The sequence below is a fragment of the Hyposmocoma kahamanoa genome, unplaced genomic scaffold, assembly GCF_003589595.1.
Source record: "Hyposmocoma kahamanoa isolate Upper Pololo Valley unplaced genomic scaffold, ASM358959v1 97299, whole genome shotgun sequence".
Lineage (NCBI taxonomy): Eukaryota > Metazoa > Arthropoda > Insecta > Lepidoptera > Cosmopterigidae > Hyposmocoma > Hyposmocoma kahamanoa.
In genome coordinates, this window is record NW_020655348.1 from 3,490 (window position 1) to 21,838 (window position 18,349).

General features: G+C 37.2%; 1 protein-coding gene across 1 annotated transcript; it reads right to left on the reverse strand.

Moving 5' to 3' along the window:
• Positions 1 to 12,325: 12,325 nt before the first annotated feature.
• LOC113238662 lies at positions 12,326 to 13,156 on the reverse strand. The gene has a single exon (XM_026475498.1). It carries the CDS (start codon positions 13,154 to 13,156, stop codon positions 12,326 to 12,328), a length of 831 nt encoding a protein of 276 aa, XP_026331283.1.
• Positions 13,157 to 18,349: the final 5,193 nt, after the last annotated feature.

The following is an 18,349-nucleotide window of genomic DNA, read 5'->3' on the forward strand; positions in this document are numbered from 1 at the left end:
GATCGTAGGTGTCACGCAACATTTGCCGCAGCGAACAACTAGTCGCTGCATTAGGCAAGTTGTAGACGCGCTCGAATCATCCGAACGTATTAAGTAAATGGATTGTGTTCCCACAAACGCGACAAGTTAGGTCCAGAATAAGATTAGAGAGAGTAAGTGACATTTCAGTAAAATCACACCTAAATGGCATCACACGTTGTGAACACAAATTAGCCGCTCACGCGATACGCTATCCCCATCTACTCGGCCCATAAAGGATGCAAATGTGCAATTTAAACCAACCGCAAATTGGCGGCTATCTGGTTTCGCAAATTATAGAAAAGCATTCAGTTTTGAAAACTTTTCTTGTTAAATAAAACTGCATACACACACTAAAACAATATATTCTTCCCGAAAAACCAATACATTCCGTCGTCCGCCGCCATTACGGCCACAAACTACTGACAGTTCTCGTGTGTTGTAGCAATTACCTACTTATTTTATTAAGAATTAGAATGAATGTTATTATAATCATATTCCTTATATGTAAATTAATGAAACATTAAAATAACTTCATTCCTATTGCATATATAACAAAATAAACAGTATTTCTTGAGTTCTTAGGTTTTCGCGATTGTTACACATAGGAAATGAAATTATTTTTCCGGATTTAAATCGCGTATATTTGTTTTTTCAAACAAACCGACGTTTCGGGCCCTTTACAGGTCCCATGGTCACGGTTGACAGTCAACCGTGTAAAAAGTAAAAAAAAAGAAAAAACAAATATACGCGATTTAAATCCGGAAAAATAGTTTCATTTCCTATAAACAGTATTTCATTTGTGAAGAACACTAAAACGTAACTATATAATTTACTTATGAGTCTTGCAACTTTAAAAAATATACTTAAAGTTATCATTCATTCTTATGTAATCTAACAGCTCGTCCATCTTGATAAATGTTCACGTCCCCGTGAACTAACGAAATGAAAAGCATATAACTTAAGTGATAACTATAAGCCATTCGAATACAAACAAATAAACAAAACAAAAAATCCTCATCACGAGATACCCAAAATTTGCTTATTTACTTTTATTATATGCTTTACAATAAGGCTTGTTGTGAACTTACATTTTTCTAATATTATTTATACCAACAATTAGTTTATTAGTTTTTCTTAAGATGTACACTTTGTACCAGAATAATATGTAGATGTAACAACCATAAATAATACTTTGTCTCTAAAACTATTGCTCAATAAGTATTCGAAACCCATACATTTATGTCCAATTATGTTGCACATTGCATATCTCCTCTCAAGCGCACTTAATACTTAATGTGGGTCACTCGTGAATTATCTTAGTCGTCTTAACTTGCACATTTAATCGGGATAATTCGTGGATTAATTCAGTTGTGCACCTTGCACATATAATCAATATAACTCGTGAATTACTGAAATGTTTAATTATTACATTCATTTCACAAATTGTATACACTTTCAATCGTTTGCGGTAGCACAATTTTTGCTTAAATAACTTTATAATGCGCACTTTGCGCTAGCATACTTTGTGCTTAAATTGCTTTATAATGTGCATTTTGCGCTAGCACACTTTGTGCTTAAATTGCTTTATAATGTGCACTTTGCACTAGCACACTTTGTGCTTAAATTACTTTATAATGCGCACTTTGCGCTAGCACACTTTGTGCTTAAATTACCTTATAATGCGCACTTTGAATAGAATAAAATAGAATAGACATTTATTGCAACGCCACAACACATAGATACAAAAAATTGTTGATACCATTTAGACAAGCAAAACAAAATAAAAAGACGTACTTTGCGCCAGCACACTTTGTGCTTTAACACCTTTATGATGCGCACTTTGCGCTAGCGTACTTTGTGCTTTAATAGCTTTTACAATGCGCACTTTGCGCAAATCCAATGTGCATTTTATAGTATTATACAATTAAACATTTGTCCAAGACATTTACATAACTTAAACTATTTCAAGTACCTATTAAAGACACTTTGTCATAGCATTTAGTAGATAACAAAAGTGGTTTTTTTTCTTTTTTCTTTTTTTTAACTGCTCATTAACGCTGCTTCAAACACTATCAGGGCATACACTATTATTGCACCATCAAGTAAATGTATTATCTACAGCAAGTACTCCTCTGTACGATCAAATCCCTATTTTGTAATTGGTGTGTCAGCAACTTCGCATAGTCGTTATCATTGCTATCCGATATCTACAGTTCCGATAGCTTAGGCAACAATTCCTCACTTTTACAAGTCCCGCAATTGAAACTGAGTTGACGCCTTTCTCTTTGTCAAAACACCCTTTTACTTATATTATTCCACAATAAGAGCGTTAACTTCAGCCCTAAAAGCCGCTTTCAGGCTTGTTGACTGTCCAAAATTATCTGTTACATCGTGATATCTCTAACATTCACTTCCACTTAATTTTGAGACCAAACAAGACTTCTTCGCACCATTACGAATGCCGTAAATAGTAATAAATCTATCATAAACAAATAACGTCACATCACTGTGGGCAACCACCAACAACTTTTAATGTAACGCTTGATACTCGTAAAATGCCAAAGAAAAGAACATCACACGTGTGTTCTAATAAATAAGGGTCGACTCAAAGCCCATAGAAATAATATAGTGGTTAAACTACCCCACACTCCGTACTGTGATAATCCAATCAATTGTATAATACAGTTTTCAACAGCGAAAAATTAACGTGATAATGTTTTAAGTCCAAAATCGCAATCTCAATAACTCATTGAAATCTGGTGATGGCAGAGTATTAACAAAAGTGGATAAAAGCTATATGAGCACTATGAAAGGACCTACAACACTAGTGGTAGACCCAAACGGCGTTGTTAAGCCTTTCACTCGATAGACATTAAAACACTGATCTTGATGGTCTTTCTGTCAGGTAATTATTTTAGTAGTTGATTGTATTGTGCCTTACTTAATATGTGTTTTTAACAATTGACCTCATGCAGCACAACAAAGTTATTCCACCTTTTAAATCTGGTAGTAATTCAGACCTCACCAATTTCAAATTTATTTTAATACTATCAACTCTCAGTAAAATATTTGAAAAAATATTGTAAATCAGATGTGTGTACATTTTTTGTTTTGAGTAGATGAATCATATATTTGATGTAAGGGAAGACTCACATGACGCTATTGGTGTACTCTGTGATCTTTCTAAGGTTTTTGATCGTTCACTATGACGTTATGGGGTAGTGGGCCGTGAACTCGACTTTCTTAAATCGTATTTGAGTGGTAGGATATAGGGGGTCGATGTCAACGGAACGAGGTCATCAGGGTCAGCAATTAGCATGGACATCCCTCAAGTTTCAATTCTAAGCGCATTTTTCTTTTTAGTTTATACTAATGATTAATCTAGTCTCGTGGAGGGTATAGAACATGAGATACCTAGTATTGTTTTGTAAGTAAAGTTAAAATTTTAAGGCACCAATCTTCGTACGACGATGTGAACAATTGTATATCTGAAGTAGTAGATTAGTTGCATTTCTAGGTATAATTTTAAATGCTAGATTGCAATGGGGTCCATATTTAAGTGAGTTATCAAAACGGCTCAGTACGTGATGTCGAAATCGCTACATTAGATTAGTACAGTTACTTTCACAGTTTAATTACATACGACATTTTGCTTTGCGGTAACTATGCCGTTATTAATAGAATATTTGTCCTGCATAAACGTTTGGTTAGGGTAATTTACAATCGAGGCCCCAGAGAGTCTTTGAGAGATTAGGTTAAAGAGGTTAACATTTCCATACCAACATCACTGCACATCTATGAAAAAGTTGTCGGTGTAATTATTATTATTATTATTTTAATATATTTATTATTATTATTTTATTGTGACAGACGTAACATTAATACGATGAATACGAATAAACCAGCTGTTTATGACAGTTGTCTCCACTAAGTCTCAAAATCACTTATGAGGCAATGTACGTTTCTATAATAACAATCCAGTCGTTATTCAAACTTTGCCATTTACTAGGCTTACAACTATAGTAAAACAAAAACTTTATACTAATGATTATTGTACAGCTCCTGCGTACTTGAATGTCAAAAATTCGCGGCAGTGACCTGTTTAACTCTAGCAGGCAGTCTCTGTTCAAGATGTTTGAAACAAATACTGTAAATAAATGATAAATGCATATTTGCAATCCTCCAATGTATATTTGCAATGAGCAACCCCCAGAGTTTGTTGTTGCTCATAGCCATAATCTTGTGCAGCCAACGAGTCCAAAATAGTACGATTGTACCTCTCCATTTGCTCGTTAGCACACGGAGAAACAGTAGCGTAAAACATGTTTTACTTCTACATCTTTTATAAAGCTTTTAAATTTGGTACTCGTAAACGAACTATCTATCACACACGTGCGCTCGCACGCACCCACACACACATTTTGTTGTCATAATGATTTCTCATAAAATATAAATATAATCTTTATTAAATTGAATGACAACGCCAGAGGACTGTCTGAGATGATGAGTGGCGTCTCTTTTAACACGGTTCTGGCAGAATACCAGCGTTGTGGGAAACTGCGGCATTTATGCTGAGCCAGCGCATTTTCACTGCGACAACTTCTAAAACTAATTAGTTTCTTTGGTTATTTGCGTATTCGTACCTTCCTTTTGTTATTAAATTTATTATTTTTAAGTAGTTGAATATAATAATAATTACAGTGTTAATTTTAGTGGATTTTAGTAAATGCGCTATCATGAGAGTCTTCTATCTATCTACCTCTAACACTTATTAGTCTGACTTGTAATCCTAAATTACCAAAATATTTCTTAAGTACATTAATTCACATTTTCGTTTTAGTGCTCCTTAAGCCTTTAATACAATAATTTTTGAACAAGCGTCTATAATTACCAGAATATTTAATCCCTCACAATTTGACATCACATGTCCTATTTCGTGACACTTAAAACATTTAGTAACTACTCGAGTCATATTTCTGGAACTTGCGAGATGCGTCTGCATTAATAGGCTTTATAGTGCGCTCAGTAATCTTATAGTTAGGCTGCCGTTTTACATTTCGAAAATATCCTAACAATTTTTCTGTGTCCTCGATTCCTACTGCCTTTGCTGCATCGTACCTAACTATTCTATTTTCTATACCATACACTATTTGGTCAATTGCAATCTTCCCAGTGAAACCGCAACGATTTAGTTCAACTGTCTTTTCGTAATAATATATCTTCCAGAACATAACCAAATTCAGAACTTTTGTTAACAAATGGTCATAATTTTCGTAACCAGGAAAAGCTATTTTTAATTTTTCCTGCTAAATTTTCCAGGTGTGTAAGACAAAAGTTTGACCTCCATACCAACGTTTCGTTATACCCATGAGTTTTAGGAGAGCGTAATGTGCAGTTTGCTTACTATTTCAACCGTAAATATCTGCACACTCGTTCACATTGTTTAGCCACATCACTGTTGTCCAATTCTTTATTTTTAGGTTAAATTCTGGTCCAAATTTAATGTTGAACATTTTCTTTAGAATGTGGCTTTATTACAGTGGACATAGTTTGCAGCGTCTTGTTCAGCGTTTCCAATAAGCTGTTACTTACAAAATTATTACTATTACCTGCGCGACTGCTCGCGCCGCTGCTTTCACTGTTGCGTGCGCCACAGCTTGCGTCGCTGCTCGCATCGCTCGCTGCTCGCGTCGTTGCTCGTGTCGTTGCGTGCGTTGCTGCTCGCACGACTACACGCGCGTCGGCCCCAGCGACTGTACGCGCGTCTGCCCCAGCGACTGTACACGCGTCTGCCCCAGCGACTGTACGCACGTCTGCCCCAGCGACTGCACGCGCGTCTGCCGGCGCGATTGCCTACGCTACTATACGCGAGTCTGCCCGCGCGACTGCACGCGCGACTACACGCGCGACTGCACGCGCGACTGCCCACGCGTCTGCCGCCCGACTGTCAGCGCGACTGCCCGCGTGGTTGCCCGCGATTGCGACAGAGTTCGCGGTCGCACGGGCTGCTCGTGGCGACTTACGTGAGGCGCAATATTCAGCTTCACACATGAAAGCAATATCCACATTATTTGTACACGTAGAACGTAAATAATATTTTAGTTAGTTATTTCACATTGATCCAATTACCTGGTTCGATAATTAAAGTAAATGTCAACATTGTAAGAATATTAAATACAAATTACGCGTTTTGTATGTCTCATCTCAACAAATTAATGAATTTTGTTTCATTAAAATTAATTCTTAATTCGTTTCTTTATTTTTATTTTGCAATGAACTTTGTACTGATTACGTGCATTACGTTCCTTTTAATGAATATTATATTTCGCTACATAATATACTATAATTAATGAAAATATTTTATGAATAAATTAGTGGAAGAGAACAAATGACGAACTCACCTGTACGAAATTTATTGTCTGAGGTTTGGTTTTACCTTTCCTTATACAATAAATACCATATGACCGTAGATTAATAATAAACATTGTTGTTGGCGTGTAGTCATCCCGTCTTCTGAATTTGAAAATTTTTCTTGTTGAATAAAAGTGCAGACACACACTAAAACAATATATTCTTCCCGAAAAACCAATACATTCCGTCGTCCGTCGCCATTACGGCCACAAACTACTGACAGTTCTCGTGCGTTGTAGCAATTACCAACTTATTTTATTAATAATTAGAATGAATGTTATTATAATCATATTCCTTATATGCAAATTAATGAAACATTAAAATAACTTTATTCCTATTGCATATATAACAAAATAAACAGTATTTCATTTATGAAGAACACTAAAATGTAACTATATCATTTACTTAAGAGTCTTGCAACTTTAAAAAATATACTTAAAGTTATCATTCATTGTTATGTAATCTAACAGTTTAAATACAATTTATTATTCTTGATTGCTAAATAAATATACCCTCCATCCTACGAACTAAAAAAATCTCTAATAAAATGCAATAATACATTATACACCGCAAATCTTGCACTTAAACAACACAAATAAAAATTTGGATATACCTACTTCGATAAATATGATAATATATTCCGTTTGAGTGGGTCTAACGTTTACCATGAAATTACTCCTTAAAGTATAGTTTATGAACATTTATATTCAGGGTAAACTTATGACTATTCCTCGAAAAATAATACAAAAATGAGATGGAAACAACACCATTTTGACATTTCACAAAGACATTGTGATAATTCTCTTGTATTTTGATAATTAATATCTCATGATTTAGTACCGTTTTACTGGAAATATTAACAACAGTAGTAAAAAGCTATCGAACCTACCTATCAGATACTAACACAATATGAAATACGATTTAAATACCTGAAAATCAGCTTTCAAAATGACTTAACTCCCTTTTTCACTCGTGTATCAACGACGTCACATTTTTATTTCACATCACACACACATACACCATAGCTTAGATTTTTACGTTAATCGAAAGTTAATGTTGAGTGTGTGCGTTATTTATTATTTTATTTTTATTATTGTCGATACATACAACGAGAATTACAGACGTTATCGAGTTATTTGGGAGTGCTTATTGAGAATGTGGCATTAATTTGTAAATCCAAGATGGTTGCCAAGAATTTTCATAAATTTATTTTTGGTAATCCTTCTGGAAATGGCATTTATATCTGAATACATGATGGCTGACACGACTTTTAGCATTTCTAAATGCCAGATGGCGGGTACGATTTCTCAAATAATGGCAAGTTGGGTATCATTTTCGAGATACTTCGGCGTGCTCATTGCGAATATAGCACTTATTTGTAAAAGCAAGATGGCGGACACGATTTTTCAAAAAATGCAACATGGGTATCATTTTCGAGGTATTTGGAGGTGCTCATTACGTTAATAGCACTTGTTTGTAAATCCAAGATGGCAGACACGATTTTTCAAAAACGCAATATGGGTATCGTATTCGAGGCTTTTGTGGGTGCTCATTACGAATATAGCTCTTATTAGTAAATCTAAAATGGCGGACACGATTTTTCAAAAAAATGCAATATGGGTATACTTTTCGAGGTATTTGGGGATGTTCATTACGAATATAGCACTTATTAGTAAATCCAAAATGGCGGACACGATTATTCAAAAAAATGAAATATGGGTATCGTTTTCGAGGTATTTGGGGGTGCTCATTACGAATATAGCACTTATTAGTAAATCCAAGATGGCGGACACGATTTTTCAAATAAATGCAATATGGGTATCGTTTTCGAGGCATTTTGGGGTGCTCATTACGAATATAGCAATTGTTTGTAAATCCAAGATGGCAGACACGATTTTTCAAAAAATGCAATATGGGTATCCTTTTCGAGGTAATTGGGGATGCTCATTACTAATATAGCACTTAAATACAAATACAAATACAAATATCTTTATTTACCATACATAATTACAATAAAGTTACAACATACAGTTTTGCTAAAACAGTTGTTCAGGGTGTAATTTGCCAGTGGCTGCCACACTAGGGAAACCCTGTATCGTGGGAGCCAAGTGTTACAGTAAGTGGTGTAGTTTGAAACAATTGAGCAAGTAACAACGGATGGTACGAATTTAATTATATATTTTTTTTTAGTAATTGTGATTATTTTTAGTTGTAAGCATTAAGTATTTTTTTCTATTATTGAATAACTATTAGGTACTATTTGAAATATAAAATATAATATTTGTTTGCAAAGTACACAAGGGAAAATTGGAGAAATTGATTTTGTGTGCGGGTTTGTGTGGGAGTGTGTTTTTGTGAGAGAGTGTTTGACTGTGTGTGAGTGTGAGAGTGCGTGTTGAGAGCGTATGATGATGAGGATGTGTGCTGTGAGTGTTTATGATTGAGTGTGCGTGTGTGAGTGTGTATGATGATATGCGTATGGTTAACCTATTATTTTAAGAATATTTTCCGTGTCTTGGTATGATAATTTGAGTATCCAGTTGGTGAGAAGAACTTTAGCCTTATAAATACGACAGGTTTTTATTTCAGGGATGGCGCCAGTGATTCTATTGTAGATGAGAGGCAACTTAAAGGCGAGGTGGTTCCTGGCGAAAGCCGTTTTAACGGAATTGGTCGGTATTTGAAAGACTCTTTTTTGCAATAAAACCGAATAGTTCGGTGAACTAATCGTTGACTTGTGAGCCATTAAAAATACTTTTAGAAAGTAAATTTGGCGGACGTTTAAAACTTGAGCTTCCGAATAAAGGTCTATGGTGGGATGCCTGCGATGCCTCCTGAGCATGACCTTAAGTATCGAACGCTGAGCTCTTTCGAGCCCAAGCATAGTAGAAACACCCACCCCACCCCACACCGAAATACAGTAGCCTAGGACAGACTGACACAGGGCGATGTACACGGATGTTAGCGTAGGCTTGTCGGCAGACTTACTCAAGAGGCGCATGATATGCGTTAGTCGTCTGGTTTTTGTTATCTGCCATGCGATGTGCTGCCTAAAGGAAAGTCTGTCATCGATCTGAACCCCAAGATACCTTATATGTTCTGATCTATCAATAGAGTAGCAAGAACAGGAACTGGTGCAATTGTGTATTTTTAGTTCGGTAGGCGCCAATGGTTTAGAGGCCGCGGTTTTGTGAAAACAGAGATATTTTGTTTTACAAAGATTCAACGTGAGGAGATTGCTGTCAAGCCATTCCTTCAAAGACGACATCCCAGATTCCGCCGACGCCAGTGCCTCGCTCCAGGTATCGCCGTGAAAAACTGCCACCGTATCATCCGCATAACATATCAGCTCAGGGCCCTTGATGTCATGGATATCGTTTATGTACATAACGAAAAGTGTCGGTCCAAGGACACTGCCTTGCGGCACCCCAAATACTACCGGTAGTTGCTCGCTTAGGTGATCGCAAATCCTGACCTGTTGGAACCTGTCGGTAAGGTAGCTCCGAAACCAGTCCAGCACTATCCCTCTAATACCAAAAAGCTCCAGCTTTTTAAGCAGTAATGGGACCGAAATTGTGTCGAACGCCTTCGCAAGATCGAGAAAGACACCAAGGGATTTTTGCCCTTTGTCCATACTCTTTGAAACCAGCCCTACCAGAAGTCCGACGGCGTCCTCTGTCGAGAGCCCACCTCGAAACCCAAACTGACGATCAGATAATAGGTGGAATTTCTCTAAGTATTTCATTAAACGTGTGTTGACTATTCTTTCTAAAATCTTTGAGAAAATTGGCAGCAGGGATATGGGCCTGTAGTTTTCTGGTAGTGTTTTGGGACCGGACTTGTGTATGGGTATCAACACTGCTACCTTCCAACTCTTAGGAAAAGTTCTACTACTCAGACTGAGGTTGTAAATGTGTGTTAGTGGGACCACTATTTCGCTGCAGGCATCTTTTATGATCGATGGCTTAATGCCGTCACTACCTGGGGCGCTATCCAGTTTAAGCTGAGATATAAGGGCCGACACTTCGAATATGTCAGTTGGTTGCAGAAATAAGTTATGATGTGTACTGCCTAGCGTTTTATACTGTGCGGCCAGAGATTCCTCCGATGTACTCAAGTTGTTTAGGAGCCTGTCAGATAGATTTTTTCCAACATTGGCGTAGTAGTCGTTACAGTAACTAACAGATTCCTTTGCAGACGGCCGTGCGTTTAAAAGAGAGGCAGAGGACTCTCTTGAAGGAGGAGATTCTATAATAGTCTTTATAGTCTTCCAGAGATTTTTGGGGTTATTGCGGTTTCCTGCCAGTTCACGGCGTTCATAATCTTGTTTTAGGCTGTGTAGGAGGTCTGTGAGAAAATTTCGATACCTATTATAAACACGTTTACGTATCGGATCATCTGGGTGCTGTCGGAGGTCAAGGTGCAGCTTGTCTCTGTGAACCATGCATCTCAAGAGACCTTTAGTAATCCATGGTTTTAAGACAAGTGTTGACCTGCTTAGACGTTTGGTAGATGTGTTGTTATTAATTATGGTCGTAAGAATGTGGTTGAATTCTGTCACTGCTACATCCACGTCGACGGCAAGCATTACAGGTGCCCAGTCCGCAGCCCCCAGATCTCCAACAACAGCCGAGTGATCTGTTATGATTTTATAACGATTGCGACTAGGTTTTGTGTTCGGAATCGCAAGGCCCAAGATTACAAGGTCATGATCAGAAATAGCTAAAGCCGCCACGAGGCCGACGACACGGTCAGCCCTCGAGCGAATAAAGAAGTGGTCGAGACAAGCGTCAAGTCTAGTTGGCTTTGTAATAGCTGGGAGAAAGCCCAATTCGGCCATGAGACACGAGTATTCATTGACAGATGGATCGAGACAATCAAGGATGTTTATATTAATGTCTCCTGTGACGATGACGCGGGAGTTATGAATGGGCTCCAGTAATTCTGACAAACCCGTTATGAAATTTTTGGTGTTGGCAAAAGATGGGGAACGATAAATGCCGATTATGGTGGTAGCATTTGGTAGTGTTACTCTTAGGCAGTCTGCATCGGGAAGGTTCGGCTCCTCTACCGTCGCACATATGTCGTTCCTGACGTACGCCACCACGCCTCCCGCTCTGTTGTTTGTAAGTACAGTGTGATAAGTTCTATAGCCCGGAATTTGAGGAATCACTGTGCCCATGGAGAGCCAGCACTCAGTGAGTATTATAACATCTATGTCGAGCTTAAGGCGCTCCAGAGCCACAATGAATGCGTGTAAGTTCTTCTGGATACTCCGTATGTTATAAGTGACAGTTCTGAAAGGGAATTCATTCAGCCTATTTTTGCAATCCTCAAGCTTGTTACACTCATAACAATCAATGGTTAGTGAGTCGTCTATGTCATTTACTATATTTTGATCTATCGGTGCCATTTATATAAGTATTGAAGTAAAGAAATTACTTTTTTTTTTTCTTTTCTTTTTACACAGTCTGATGTCATGAGTGAAACACCGGAGGACAGTAAGACAACTGTTTGGTGAAGGCGACCGGGATACCGATATGAGTTTGATAGCAGATGAGGCAGTGATAGAAAATCGTGTCCTGATCCATTGGGACAACGACTCCTCGTATGTGATCTACAGTCTTTTAGTTGTAGGACATGTTCGTGGCGAACGTTTATGTTAGGTTTTAATCGAGTGCGTGAAATAGTGTTTGTGTGAGTAATTGAAAAAGAGTCGGTGTGTGCCCTAAAGGGTATAATGGTGTGTAAGTCTGAAAGTGTGAGTGGGTGGTTTGTGAAATATAATAATGACTCTGCAACAAAAAGTATAGTGAAAGATAATACACTTGCTAGAACATATTGGTTATGAGCGACGCGCGCGAGGAATTCTGAGTTGAGATTGTCCATGCTTTTATGAGATTTCATGTTGCATAGGTCCCACGGTCTTGTCGAGGTCTTCGTATGATTTGATTTGGACTGCTGGTTTTCTCTCTGCCTGGCGTACAAAAATATGTCCATTTCTGATCCAGCAAAAACGAAAGCTGTGTTGAGTAGCGCGTTTTCTTGACTCACGAAATAACAGACGATTATTTTTTGTTAGTCTTTCGTTCACGTATACTTGGGATGCTGGTCCGGGCACCAGATTCTCACTTGTGAGATTTCTGCGGCTTTTTGCCGCTTTAACTAGCTCGTCACGTTTTGCCTGTCTTAAAAGTCTCAGTACAATGGTGCGCGGTAGGTGATTTTTATTCCCGGATGATTTTTGCTTGGGTCCAGCTCTGTGTACAAAATCGATGTCACTGTCTTGTAAGTCTACGCCAAGCTTTTTGGCTGTGATAAGCGCCAGGTGGAAGGGGTTCTCGCTTTCAACTTCTGGGATTCCAGCTATTTCTATCTCTTTGCGTAAATAGTTTTGTTCCTGTGCGTTAATTGTTACTTCAGTTGTTTTAAGGGAGTTCCGTAGTATATTTATTTCTGCGGCTTGCTCTGTAATTTTGTGCTCGAAAATTTGAATTTTCTCAGAGAGTTGAGAAATTGATGATAATTGTTCCTTTAACTCTGATAAATCCTGTCTGAGGAGTCCCATCTCCTGGTTTTGTTTGAACACCTGTGCCCGTAGTTGTTTAATTTCTGACAGCATTTCCAGAGTGTGGTCTGTAGGGGGTATATTTTCTGTTTGCTTTTTAGTTTGACCCTTTGAAGATCCTCTCTTGGTGTTGACATTGGGGCTTGGCGAAAACATCCTGGCCGGACTAGGAGAAACTGCTGTTTCTGAGTTTCCGCTTTTTGGAAGAGAGCACGCGCATGCAGGGCATGTCCAGTTGTCCAACTGAGCTTTAGTTAGATGATCAAATGCTTCTTAGTCTATTTGAACACACAGCGTGTGATATTTATTTTTGCATTTTGTACATGCTAGGTTTACCGGATCTTGTGGGTTAGCAACCCCGCAGGCATGGCAGCCAGAAGCAGGCATTGTAGAAGAATCAATTTTTAGTAAAAATTGTGTACCTCGATTCCGTGTAGTCGCGTAGCCGTCGCTCAGGAAGCCGCTAACCGTAACGATGCGTTGCGCTGTAGGTAGACACGTAGTTGATAGCCGCGTAGCACGTAGCTGTTTTGTGGGCGGAGTCTCTAAGGCGCTACACGGTGCGGCAGGCAAGTAACGACGTCGACTCAGCTGCTACAGTTCGTTGTTGTTCGATGCTAGTTGGAGTTGGCGGTGTGCGCGGGCGGCGAGGAAGTCGTTGGACCGGTTTTGCCGCGATGCACGATGCGCCAAGTTAGACACCTTATGTGCGGTAGGTCATGTCCGCGGCCGTTGATAAAAATTATTTAGTTTGTTTCTGTTGTAATTTCTATGATATAATTCTGATTCCAAAACGGTTTTCGCTGTTGTGTGGGAAATAACTTTCACTTCAAAATCATATAATGTTTATATATACAACGAACTTTTAGCACTGGTATTCGGAATTTAACTTGAGACAAAAACGAAGTACGTGTCGACGTTGTTACGCCCGAGAGGCAATTTGATTATTTTATAATTTATTTTTAACTTATTAGTTAATCCAAGATGGCGAACACGATTTTTCTCAAAAATGCAATATGGGTATCGTTTTCGAGGTACTTGGGGATCTCATATTATTAAAAAGGATGGACGTAGATGGTAGAGTGAAATACGTTGATTTAAAGAGACATGTTTATTTTTCGGTCTCCAGAATATAAGTGCGTAAATAATACAATATAAAATAAAATGTGAACTTAAATGCTAACCAAGCAATACGCACCACATGTTGCAGTTAGACTATAAATATAGTCTATCTATACTACATTATAGGGGTTCCAGAGAAAAAAAATGTGTTGCGTGTTACTTGTTAAAACACATTTTTTTTAAAACTTAATTACAAGAAATTCTTAATAATTACATAACAGTCCAACAAAAGTTTACTAATTAATTTACAAACAATTTAGTATTATTCTTATGTGTTATATATTCTTTGCCATCTTTCAAAATTTTTACATTTGGTGACAAATCTTCAATAACAATATATGGTCCTAAATAAATGTTATCTAATTTACTCCGTACTTGGTTTTTCAACAAAACGAAATCATCTTTCTTATATTTTACAGTATTCAAATGTTTATCGTAACTTATCTTTCTTAAACTTTTCCCATCTAATAAATTATTTCTAGTGTCGGCCTGTGCTCGTTGTAACCTGTATCTTAGTTGTAAAGGATAAGCATCAGGATTATATAAAGGTTGTACATCAGAACACAACAAATTATTTGGCAGATTACAAAGTTTTCCAAACACTAGTTCGTATGGAGTGTATTGTGTCTCGGTATGCACGGTTGTATTATATGAAAAACACCAAAATGGTAGCCAAGTGCTCCAGTCAGTCGAATTATTACTACACTGTATCCTAAGAAACACTCCTAAACTTTTATGTGTGTTCTCTAACGAACCTATAGTTTCATGGTGATACGCGGTCGAGTGAAGTTTGTTAATTTTTAATAATTCACATACTCCAACCATAACTGACGACATGAACTCTGTGCCTTGGTCCGTAATTATCTCTTTTGGGATACCATATCTCAATATAAAATTATTTACAAATAAACTAGCAACTGACACTGTATCCTTTTTTTCTAGCGGATACGCTTCTACATATTTAGTAAAGTTACATTGCAGAGTTAAAATATATTTACTATTATAATTATCAATATCTAAAGGTCCCATTAAATCTAAACTAACCCTTTCAAACGCTGTACTAGGAGTAGTTGTAATAACCATCGGTTCCCTAGTATGCCTGTTCGAGTGTTTCTGAATTTGACAACTCTTACATTTTCTTACGAATTCTGTGACGTCATTAGTAATTCCTGGCCAGTAGTAATATTTATTAATATTATTCAGCATCCTATTTACCCCCGCGTGGCCACTGGTGGGTAATTGATAAAAGACATTCAATATTACAATTTTAGTATCTTTTTCAGGTACTGTTACTTCGTCATTCAATACTAATATCTTAGGAAAATCACTTAGCTTATTAATTTCCTTTAATAATATATTTATAAAATCTTTATGACGCTTTCTTTTTATAATAACGAGCTCGTTTAATTTTATTTCTTTACAAAAATCTTGTAATTCTCTTGCTAACACCCTTACGGTAGATAACGATCGAGACATTACATAAATAGCCGATTTATCGGGCACAAAAACAAAAGAACCATTTTTATTATACAAGTTCTGTAAATTCACTATCTGCTTCATTGCAGTCTTATTTGTGCTTAATATTAGTTCTACGCTGTCAGTCGGTCGTTTGAGAATTTCCACTACTTTAGGTTGATCAAGCCTAGAAGCGGTGTGATTCTCACGTGTCAAGTCAATAATATTGTCATTATTAAATTTTCGAGCTTGTGCTCTTGTCATGACTGATACAACATGCTCATGCATATCTTTCAATTCCTTAGAGTTCATCGGTATGTGGCTCAATGCATCTGCAGCTGCGTTGTGCCGTCCCGGAACATAACTGATATCAAAATCATACTCTTCCAAATAGAGTCTAAACTTTGTTAAACGGCTTGATGAATCGGTCATATTAAATAAATAAATCAAAGGCCTGTGGTCAGTTTTTATTTGAAACTTCTTGCCATACAAATAGGGCCTAAAATGACGCACAGCCCACACAATAGCCAGTAGTTCGAGTTCGATGACTGGGTATCGTGTTTCAGCTGGTCTTAGATTACGACTTGCGTACGCTACTACCTTGCCATTACTATTAGACAAAACGGCGCCTAAACCTAGCTTTGATGCGTCTGTTTGTAAAACAAACGTATTACCTTCTGAGAAGTCTGGATAATCTAAGATGGTAGGACTAAGTAGGATTTCTTTAAGTTTTTGGAAAGCCTTTTCACATTCAGTTGACCAGTTAAAAGAGACATTTTTCTTACATAATGCATTAAGTGGATGTGCTATTTCTGCGAAATTAGGTATAAATCTCCTGTAATAGTTAGCAAACGCTACAAATCGTTTAATATCATCTACACATGTTGGAACAGGATATTTCTGTAAAACATCTACTTTCGATGGGTCGGGAAAAATTCCATCTGAAGTTATATTGTGGCCTAAATAAATAATTTCTTTTTGCAAAAATTCACACTTTAATGGGTTTAATTTCAAGTTAACTTGTCTAAATCTTTCCAGTACTTCAACAAATATTTTTGTTATGGGTTTCAAGGCTATTACCAACTACAATACAGTCATCTAAATAAATTAGACATGCCTGGTAGTTCAAACCCGTCATGGCTATAGTCGTCAGTCGTGTGAAAGAACTAGGAGATGTTTTTAATCCCATCGGGCATCTGTTCATTTGATATTGTTTGTCAGTTGTAAAAGCTGTATATTTCCTAGATTGTTTTTCTAAGGACAACTGATAATAACCTTGTGATAAATCTAATTTAGAAAAATATACATTATTTGCCAAAGAATCTAAAATGTCAGTTATATTCGGTAAAGGGAATTTATCATCCTGTATTACGTTGTTTAAGTAACGATAATCCACAACTAATCTCCATTTTTTCTCTCCTGATCTATCTGTCTTTTTGGGAACTAACAAAACTGGACTTGACCACTCTGATGTGGTTTCCTCAATAATATCATTCTTTAGCATATCGTCTACTTGTTTCTGTATTTCACCTTTAAGTGCCTTAGGTAGCTTATAAGGCTTGGTATACACTGGTGAGGTATTGTCTTTTAATTTTATGGAATGTTCATATAAGTTGATAGTAGACAATGTATCGCCTGGTAAATGAAAAACGTCGGCGTATTTAGCGCACAGGTTTTCTATACTTATCTGCTCCTCTTCATTTAAATAAGAAGGCAAGTTAAGTAAATTAAAAAGTTATCTGATTCTATCTGGCGATATCTTCTCATCATCAAATTGGTATACGTTATAATAGTTTAAACTATGAATATCTACATCTTTAATATTACTCTGACTAGTTTGTCAGTCGTATTGAGCATGCGAATTGGAATAAGTCTGTGGGGTATTCGTACATACATACATACATACATACACACATATATACATCATACATACTTATTTACATACTCGTTCATACACAAACTAATTTATATTATAATTACCACTTACCTTTCCCCGTGTCGTATTAGCTGTTCACGTTGTATATTGGAACCGAGCACTTCGAACTCGTTTCTATTGTTCTCGCGTGACGTAGGACCAACCGGTCCTAGCGCTGGCCGGCCATCCGCTCGCCCCGCGCTAGTCGAGACCTACCTTCTATGCGACGCGGAGCTCACGCTAAAATTTACTTGCTTATGTACCTTGCGCTTACGCTGTTATATACTGTTTCAAATTCTATTCTCTTCACCTATCTTTTCTGACTGTATTTCTCGCTATTGCCTGTGCTAGTGCTTGTGCTAATTTCCTTTTTGTGCCTTCTGTATTTTGTGTTGTTGTGGACAGACATTACACGTATTCTACCACACGTAAGTAGGACTATTTATTTCTACCGTTTACCGGACTGTACGTCAACTGTACCCAAAACAACCACAAGTCCATACTTTGGTTTCACAATTACTCCGGCTGTGTACACACCTTTATGTACTTGTTTTGCTAAGACAACGCATTCACTGATGTGTGCCGTAGGTACGTGTCGAATTACTTCACATCGTGGAGGAATTATTATTTGATTTTTATCAAACTGAACAGTTACGTAGTGGTCCTGGTTTTCCAAACTCAAGGTACCATCTTTGTAACTCAACACTGCGTTATACTTTTGGAAAAAATCTTGGCCGAGTATCCCGTCTGCGGAGCAAGCTAAGTTCTTGAAAACATAGAACTTTTGTTTAAAAATTACGCCTTCAAGTTTTATATCTAAGTAAATATAAACTTCTGATTCTAAATTACCACTTATC

Bases quoted from the DNA above. Each gene is read 5' to 3' on its own strand.
- LOC113238662 (XM_026475498.1), bottom strand. From the start codon at position 13,156: ATGTTTTCGCCAAGCCCCAATGTCAACACCAAGAGAGGATCTTCAAAG.